General features: G+C 33.1%; 1 protein-coding gene across 10 annotated transcripts in view; it reads right to left on the reverse strand.

The window, feature by feature from the left end:
• Nucleotides 1-852: 852 nt before the first annotated feature.
• The window catches only part of dmd (dystrophin), a 91,826-nt gene continuing 83,006 nt past the window's right edge, over nucleotides 853-9,672 (reverse strand). For 4 of the 10 annotated variants that reach the window (XM_043236006.1, XM_043236011.1, XM_043236052.1 and 1 more), the window contains 3 exons: nucleotides 7,104-7,224; nucleotides 4,511-4,603; nucleotides 853-2,627 (listed from right to left, as the gene is read on the reverse strand). In XM_043236006.1, the coding sequence (XP_043091941.1) occupies nucleotides 2,530-2,627; nucleotides 4,511-4,603; nucleotides 7,104-7,224 (312 nt within the window). In that variant the 3' untranslated portion in view covers nucleotides 853-2,529. Of the gene's footprint in view, nucleotides 2,628-3,385; nucleotides 3,412-4,510; nucleotides 4,604-7,103; nucleotides 7,225-9,672 lie in introns of all 10 variants that reach the window. The other 6 variants (XM_043236031.1, XM_043236023.1, XM_043236015.1 and 3 more) reach the window with 5 other exon arrangements.

Genomic DNA, 9,672 nt, shown 5'->3' on the forward strand with positions numbered 1-9,672 from the left:
AACTTTTGCAGTTTAAAAAATTCATACATGTCATATATTTCAACAGGGTATATAGCCTTATTAATATTTATTATGAATGCCTTAAATAATGAACTTTAACAACATATGGACAGAAACGAGGATAGTAACGCAACAGTATGCTAGTGTGTTTTTGGGCGTTTTTATTACCAGTTGTAAACTATAACTATATTTCAAATACCATGTATAAACCAAGTCAATGCCCGTGACGCCTGATAAAGCAGTGTTTGTGAGCTCAGTGCTGCTTCGTGAACTATTTTACTTCCCCAAAAGCGCCTCCTAGTGGCAAAGAATGAATCTGCATTTTCTTGTAGACCAACGCTAAAAAGCGGGCGGGCAATGTGCTACTTCACGTTGACAACACTAAAAGGCTTGGGATTCGTTTTAAAAACGACTCGTTTCAGGGATTCGGTTGCTCTACCTTTCGAGGGAAAATAACTTTATGCACGACGCGCTTTTTAGATTTAAAACTTTACAGGATATTTTCCATTCACCTAAGAGCCATTACACAAAAACGTCACTTCATTTTCAGAAATACAAAATAGAGGCACATAAAATCTGTTCGTGGAGATACACTTTCCCGCAGAGTTCAAGTGCTTTTGAAATTTTTAATTGGCCGCTTCGGTTACTTATTTTACTTTCTAATACCCATTTCAGATATTTACACTAAACCTTCAGGTAAGTTTTAAAGCCACACGGCAGCTTGATATTCTTTTAAATATCTAACATTTAACTTCAACACATTTTCAGTTGAAACACTGCTATAATATATTACCTGCAGTAATATACCTGCGCTGGGAACAGGGAATACATAATAAAACAGACAAACGTGGCAAAAATGTATTTCCATTTTTATCAACTAATGCAGCTGCAAGTTAAGAAAACCACAATTACATTTCATTGTCTGGTAAAATAGTCCTTTTGCAATTACAAATAAAATGTATGATTCCAGAACAAGAGTTAGAATCAAATAGCACATCTCAGAAATAAATATGCAGTACTCTGGACATGCTCATCTCCAAGGTGCAAAACTGTTTTGTAGTTATAACGGTTGTGCATACATATACATTATGATCATTTATTCCTATTTTTTTGTTCACACAAAGCATAAAGGTCTAATAAAATAACAAACACCTCAATCACACAGAAATAAACTCGGATGTGTTAAAGAACAACGCAAAGTGGAATTGTCTCGTTTCATTTCTGGTGTTTTTTTCCCTGTAAAGTGGATTTCCCGTGCTATTGTTTGATAGCTTGTATAAATGTCAATGATGGAAAAACAGCCCCAGATAAAAACTTTTCAGACATTATGCGTGACCTTTCATTTATAATCGTTAGAATTGTCATATAATCGTATTCCTCATAAACTTAACCCTAATTCTGTAACATTTCTGTCCTATGCTCTTAACTTGTTACTTGGCAATGGAATAACACTAACATGATTTAAGAGGACATATGATTTAAGTACTAGAACAATTCTCATTCTGTAAAGAACGAAAGCCCATTACCAATCATTACCATCTCACAATTTACCTCAGAATTGTGAGAAAAACAGAAATGCGAGACACAAACTCACTTCAGATTTTTTAACAATAATTTTTTTTTCTCCATGTAATAAAAACGGTAACTCGCAACTTTTTAAATCTCACAGCTCAACTGCAATCGTGAGTTTACGCCACAATTCTGAACAAATTCAGACGAAACGTAATTATTTGAATCCGTGGTGGATACATGAGAGTTGTCAGTAATATATAAATACTATGATCGTGATTTTTATTGCTCCATTAGTAAGCATGGACAGAGCATGAAGAAAGGGAATATCTGTGAGGTAGACAGTATTTAACCTAAATCATCATTTCTTTAATAACAATTAAAAAAAAAAAAAAAAAAAAATCATGACAAAATGTCTTTTCTTTGCATGATGTCTGCAGTAGTTGAATGGGACGGGTTACATACAGATAAACAAAGACACACACACACACACACACACACACACACACACACACACACACACACACACACACACACACACACACACACACACAGGCATGTTTCAAACACACACTCTTTCACACGCAAACACACTCACAAGTATAACGGGCTTGCCTTTTAATATGCATTTGTTATTTTGTTACAAACAAAATTAGTTGATAAAGCACCCCTGCGTATACTCAGTCACCCATTTAGATAAAACAAACTTTTTTTTTTTTTTTTTTTTTAAATGCGCTCCACTCTGTACAAAGACATGGCACGCAATGTTACATGTTATCACACACCTGTCGTTCTATTTTTGTACAATTGCATAGAAGTTTAAAAACCTTTTTTTTTTTTTTTTTCATTAATAAACAATTCTAGACTCGTCGTAAGAAACTACTGAAACTACTAAAGATCAAATCTACAATGTGGAACCGCGATCCTTCAGAAAAATAGATTTTTATTTATATTCCCATTGTAAACATATCCTGTCCAGTTGTTGACACTACAAAAGCATGCAACTAGGAGAAGACATCTTCAGTCTAATTCCCGCTCCTCAGTTATTACGTTAACCAATGACTCCATGGCATGTCCAATGTTATCAACCATGTGGAAAAGACTTCCCACATTAGGACCTGCGGGAGATGAAAAACAAAATCTGACGTTAGTGTCCGAAAGCGCAATCTATCACTAAATGCACTATGCAGTACTGCAACAAGTATATGTATTTTTATAGTGTTATAGTCCTTTGTTAATATTGACAAGATCATTTATATTGCTACAAAAAAAAGCTTTTTATTCATCAAAAGAGAAAAACTGGAGATATATAAAAAATACTTCAAAAACTGCACCGTTTATCAAATGCAGAAAATGCAGAGTGATTTTTGATGGATCATGTGACAAATGAAGATGCTGAATATTCAGCTTTACCATCACACGAATAAGAAAAAAAAGAGGAAAAAACAATGTTACTTTAAACAAGATGGTGGACATGGTGGTGAAAGAAAATCGGGAGGGGAGGAAAAAATATTTTTCAAATTCTTTGCTTTCCTTCGTGAAGATATTTTTGATATTTTTTTTTTATCATCTTCCTTAAGCCGTGTTTAGGGTTTCATGAACCACTGCAAGCTGCGAGTAAACAGGAAGAGTTTGTCCGAACTGAACTGGTTTGTGAGAGAATTGCCAGGGAATGCAAATACCATGTTTCTCAACAGAACGCACCTGCTCCTGTCATGTCCCTTTAGGGACGCCATATTTTACGGTGTTACTTTTTATACTGCATTTCTGATATAAATGCAGCTTTGGTGAACAAACTTCTTCAAACCGAAGCGTAAAGTGGATAAGTAAGGTCAGAAAAGACTGAAAAGAGTAAAGTGTTAGTAACGATACTAACCTCTCATGGGTTTAGCCGTCCACCTCCTTAGAGACAGAGGAAAACAGGAAATAAGAAAAGTCAGCAAAGTTGGAATAAGGCTAAGGAGTTAGACCAAATCTAAACAGGATTTGTACTGCAAGCACAATGAACGCAACAAGATGGGGTTTCATGCTGTAATTTAGTTCTGTCAAATGATTAATAGCATCCAAAATAGAAATTTTTGTTTACATAACATAATACATATCACAACATATTTTCGAAATATTTACATAATTCACATATATATTAGATGACATATTTATTATATAAACATTTTTCTTGAATGTATACATGCATGTAATAATATATATACACAGCACACACATTATGTAAACGAAAACTTATTTTGGATGTGATTAATCGTTTGACCGCACTACTTTGTTACATAATTACATAAACATATGTTTGTTACGAGTTTGTATTTTTGTGCTTCTCACAATACATATCCTGTTTAGAGTCACTGTTAAAAGGGAAACAGTTTAAGAAGAATGAACATCAGGGTTAATCTCCGTTTTGAATTTGGATCATTCACGGTTGAAGAACTCTGTCATTTAAAAGTTGTTTTCACATTTTTATTACACCAAAAAAAAAGTCATCCGTGTCATTTGTTTATAGCAGGAATACAAATAAAGTGATATTTAGCCATTTAAACATGCAAAGAGTGGAAAAGCAGTGGCTCAGAGAAATGTACAGGTGGTGATCATCGCTCCATATAGCCAAAAAATGATTACTAATATCCTAAATTACTGTCAATTTGCAATTACTGGAACTTGAACCTACTTCAATGCATGCAACGCATTTACAGAACGTGGTCACCGGTTTCCAGATATTAACATCTAGCATAGTTTTTGTATATTTCATGCATTTAACAGTGCTGTTTGCATGTTTCTAATACAAAGGCTAAGAGAAGGACTTGATTCTCTCTTCTGAACAGCATAATCAATCAACGGAAAGTCACAGAAGCACTATTGTGGGTTTTTTTTCTTTTGGTATTGGAGCAAATAAGAATGCCAAAAAAAAAAAAAAAAAAAAGTGTATTCTTTTTTTTTTTGGCAGATTTGAAACTATCTAGCTCTAATAAGAGAAGCGCAGCGGGACTCTCACCTTGGCTGTGAGGGAAGGAATTGTTGAGCTGCTCGATGACGTCCTCTAATCCAGTGCTTGCATCCTGGGAGGGACTGGACAGCTCATCATCACCTGAAACACAAAGCAGTCGACCAATTACAACTGAGAACTGACCTAAAAAACCCTGGATGTTGTCCTGGTGTCCATGACATTTCATATTCAAACAGAAACAGAAACCGTGTTTGCTTGCAGCTTCTATCCTCATTTTAACAATTGAAATTCAGAAACAACCAGTATAAAGTAAATAGCATATAGTAAATAGTCAATGTTACAAAGGACATACTTATTCAATATCATAACACATGCCAAATGTATGTGAAATGAGAAGAAATAAGCATCAAAGCAGTTAAATTTGGCCCAATAAAAGTTGATTTTAAATTCAAGCAGAACTTGCCAAAATAAAATATCCAAAATAATACATATCTGTAACAATCCTGTTTTGTGATCCTGCCAAAAGTTTTGATTGTTGTCAAAAACAATTATGGAAATGTAAAATAAGATCTCTTAGTATATTATATATATATATATATATATATATATATATATATATATATATATATATATATATATATATATATATATATATATATACAAATGTCCAGAAAAATTATTTTACCATTCATTTATATACATTTATCCGAGTAATAAATTAAGCAGCAATGAAATCAACAACAAGACATAGGTCCAACTGAGGTCAATTTGGTATTACAAATATATATATTAAAAAATATATAAAAATGTAAGACTGTTGTTAGGCTCATGCAATAAATCAAAGAAAGCCATTATAAAACTTTTCTAAAATGTCAAGAAAACAACATTTTTAAATGTGTATCAGAATCATAGTTGTCACAGCAAGAATGATTCTAAAAATAAATTGACAAGTTTTAGTTACACACAAACAATAACTGTACAAAATAATTAGGTTACACAGATGAAACAATAACTAAGAGGTTATAATGTGTAAGAAGAAACATATTGGGCTACTGACAACTTTAGAACAGACCGTTATTATTAAAATTATTCAAAAACAATTATGTAAAAAATATATTTAAGGTGCTTTGCTTGCACCTTTTGCTTACGGTTTGTTTAAAATGCTGCTGTTGTGTGATTAATACATTTAAGCAAAAATGACCTATATAGCATAAGAATCATAAAAATGCCATGTATACTTATGAAAATTGATTACAATATTTTGTAAGAAATAACAGATTTATTAGTAAACTGTAAATTAGTAATTACACAGATGGCACATTTCACGCCACCTACTCAAGTCCTCTATAATCTCAATATAATAAAACCTAAGACCTCTCCCCAGATACTCAGATAATCTTAATTTGAGTACATTTATAACTGGAATATAGTACTAATGGCATGTAAAACTGCAAAAAGAAAAAAAAAAAAAAAAAATATATATATATATATATATATATATATATATATATATATATATATATATATATATATATATATATATATATATATATATATATATATATATATGATAATATAAAAAAAAAAATAACTAAATAAATGCAGCAAGAACATTATAGATGACCTGAATAGTAAATGTAATTCTATTCAAAGTACAGTGAAGTACACCCAATTTTGTTGTAACCTTGTTGGACCGTGTTTTTTTTTTTTTTTTCTCCAAAAGTGAAGACAACAAATAAGACGTTGGCTAGCAGTTAAGGGCAAAATACTTCTTTTGTATCCATACGTGAATAAAAGCTCCCTGTGTTCCTTTTTTGTTTGGCACAGATAAGAACATTGCCTCTTTTTATCCGTTCTAAAAATCTTTTGCTGAAACCAGCCTGGGCTTCAAGCCAACTTATATAATGAAAGCTTCACAAGTACAGCCATTAAACATAATAATTACTACGCATGTCAGTTAACTAGTCAAATTAAGAAATTAATTAATACATTTTTAACCGTGGGCAGATAGAAGAGATTACATTAATCACTACCTTGTAGTGTACTTGTACACAGAAAAATTCAAGACGCACCCAAAATGTGCTGCCTATTATTTGGAGTTAATAATAAAAAAAATAATATTGCGTTTGCACTGTCAACATATAGATTTCTATGAGAGCTTCTTTATAAACAACGTAACTGCAACTTTTTCGTCTCACAATCTGGACTTTTCTAAAAAAAAAAAAAAAGTGACAAAATACTGACTTTTCCTTATATTTAGTTTATATTTCCAATATTTCTCAAAAAATTGCATACTTCACAGTTAAGTTTCCGTCTCAGTTCTGACTCGTTTCCCAAAATGTTTAAATCCTGCTTTTTTTTTGGTCATGTAACAAACTCGCAACCGAGTTAACGCCAATCTTTTCTCAACGCTGTGAAATACAAACTCTAAATTTCAAGAAAAGTCGCAATTACTTTTCTATTTTTATTCTGTGGCTAAAACAGGCTTCCATACATTTCAACATGTTGCTAAATGATATGCTGGTATGCATAACACAATTGGATTATTACTATTTAGGCTGCTAAAATTTCAAACCCATTTAAAATCTGCTGGATGAGTTAGGTTTAAACTGGTTAAGCTGAAGTTGTTAGGGACATTTACCCATGGTCTCTGTGGTTTGGCTTGCGGCCACACGCAGTGAGGCCAGGCTGGTGTCAGATCTCGGAGAGGCAGTGGAGGGGGAGGACAGGGCAGTGCCATTCACCTTGGACTCAGTCTGTGGCTAGGACATAGGTAGAAAGGAACCATATAGATTAGGCAGGGGACTGGACGCAAACATCAGCACTGGGTTGTACTTCTGTATTTCCAGAATCAAATCGAAAACATTCAGTTCTATATATTTTCAAATCTAAGACTTCACAATTTTTTACTGCCTAGTTTTTTTTTTTTTAAAACCTCATCCAAAACATTTATTGACGAGTTGCTGAATTTTTTTCCCCCAAGGACTCTCTCAAAACATTAACAATCGCCGTATAAAACAAGAGCAAGGGCTCTTAGAGTTGCTGTGTTTTTGCATCATTCAGTTTTTCAGAAACAAGACAGTCAAGACAAAGCAACATCACAAGGATCTATACACAAAATAGCGGACTTGACGCTGCTAAAATATAGAAATAAAATAACCCAGACGGTTAAAGGTGTTCAAAAACATTCAAAAGATGTCACAAAGCCTTTTAGCAAACATGTCAATTGTACATTCATTGTCATTAAGGATGCACAAAATTTAATTATTGCCAATATTTTTTTTTTTTTAAACTCATTTTAGCCGATGCCAATATGACTTATTTCCTTTTATTTGCAAAACAACACAGAGTCACTCCTGTGCAGAAATTATAAGTTTTTATTTATTTAATTCTATCTAGGTTTCTTCAATTGATCAATGCATGCTTGATAAATAAAAGTATTTAAAATAAATTTTATTCACTCGTGTATATTATAATTAATACATAATTACAATTACAGTACCTAAAAACGATCTGCTTTAATTAGTTGTGAAGTGAAACTTTATAATTCAAGTATTAAAACTTCTGCCAATAACAATCCACAACACAAGACGGCCCTCTTGAATAAAGATTTTCATCGGTCTTCCTTGAGATATTTGCCAAGCGAAACACATGCGCATATGTTAAACATAAAAACGTGTTTATTGGCATATGACAGAGATAAAAAGGGAAGTAATTGATGCTGCTGAAACAATAACATACATTGGTAGGTAAAGGCTTGATTGTAAAATGTAAAGAAAACTGAAGCTGAAGGTTATAAACAACAACGTCAATGAAGTGAAGCCAAAATCCATTGGCCCTCAACAAAGTGAACGCTAATTTATCTCCGAGTTTATTGAGTCTGGTTCTTCTAGCTTCGGCCAAGTCGGCCACTGGAAGGAGCTGGAGTCTAGTGAGATTTTAGTTCAAAAGGGTCCGTGGAGAACACATGAAGCCATTTCTTCAAAAACAAATCTGATAAAAATCCATTTGGCAGAGACCCCCAGTCGACTAATGTTTTTTTTTTTAGAAGTAAGCATCGAGACATTACGCGTCATTCATCAAGACATGATGCAGACAGAATATCTGATTTCCCCCCTATTCAAGCAGAAGGAGGCCGCTGAAGAAGTTGACGTCAAACAAACTCCAAAAACAAATTACGGAGAGAAATGGGGCGCTTGAGGAAGAATGACAGGTCGCTCAAAATGTTCTTTTAGCCACCTAAAAGATCTGGCATCCCTCCTCAGCTTTAATAAGGACAGGATGAACAATGCCTGCTGTATGGCGAGTACGATGGGAAAATATTCAACCTTCTTTGAAATATTTGGTATAAAGTATACTGCTAAACAGGACAGAAAACAAAAAAAAAAAAAAAACAAGTGTACATTAATGCACTATAGATCGGTTCATACCATAAACAAACAATGCTTTAAATTTTAAATAAAAAACCCATTCAAATCATGGCTGATCAAATAAATTGACTGAACAGAACAAAACTAAACCCTTGAATGATCAGAGTACAACATTTTGGTTTGAATGAGTCTGTGAAGATCTTATGTATTTTATGCTAAAAATGATTTGGTGTGAATATGGCTGTATACACAACATAAATCAATATCATTTTGGCTTGCACAGTGCTGTGGACTATACTGAAATAATTCTGAGTAGTAGTTATTATACAGAATGCCAACAGGTGTCCTGCAAGGACAATTAACAGACGTCTGCATTCGAACAAAACAACATGAACTAACAATATTCCACACTACAGTCTTTGGTTTAAACATCTATGAAAAAAAAAAATGCAATTTCCAAACTCAAACCAATTTTCATTTTAAAACAACGCCTTCAATCCACACAGTTGCAAAAAAATAACATCTTTAAACAGATGAAACATTTCAGAAAGATTGTGTCAAAATAAATCTTAGACTCTTTAACAAATTCTTGGAACTTGCAAGCGTACAAAACGCACATGTAGATGCAAATCCCATCTTCTATACAAAACATTTTCTATTTTCATCCTGGCAGCATCTGCAGCAAATTTAGCTTAAGTATTTCTTTTAACAATCGTTAAACTGATAAAACCTCGTGAGCTGCTTGAATGCCTTATATTGGCCGAATTTTAAGGAAACATTACACGTGTCCTTCGTAGATCATGTATAAAGAAGTGCCAGAATGCATTGCAATGGGTCAAG

Source organism: Puntigrus tetrazona, chromosome 1, assembly GCF_018831695.1.
Source record: "Puntigrus tetrazona isolate hp1 chromosome 1, ASM1883169v1, whole genome shotgun sequence".
In the NCBI taxonomy this organism is placed as follows: domain Eukaryota; kingdom Metazoa; phylum Chordata; class Actinopteri; order Cypriniformes; family Cyprinidae; genus Puntigrus; species Puntigrus tetrazona.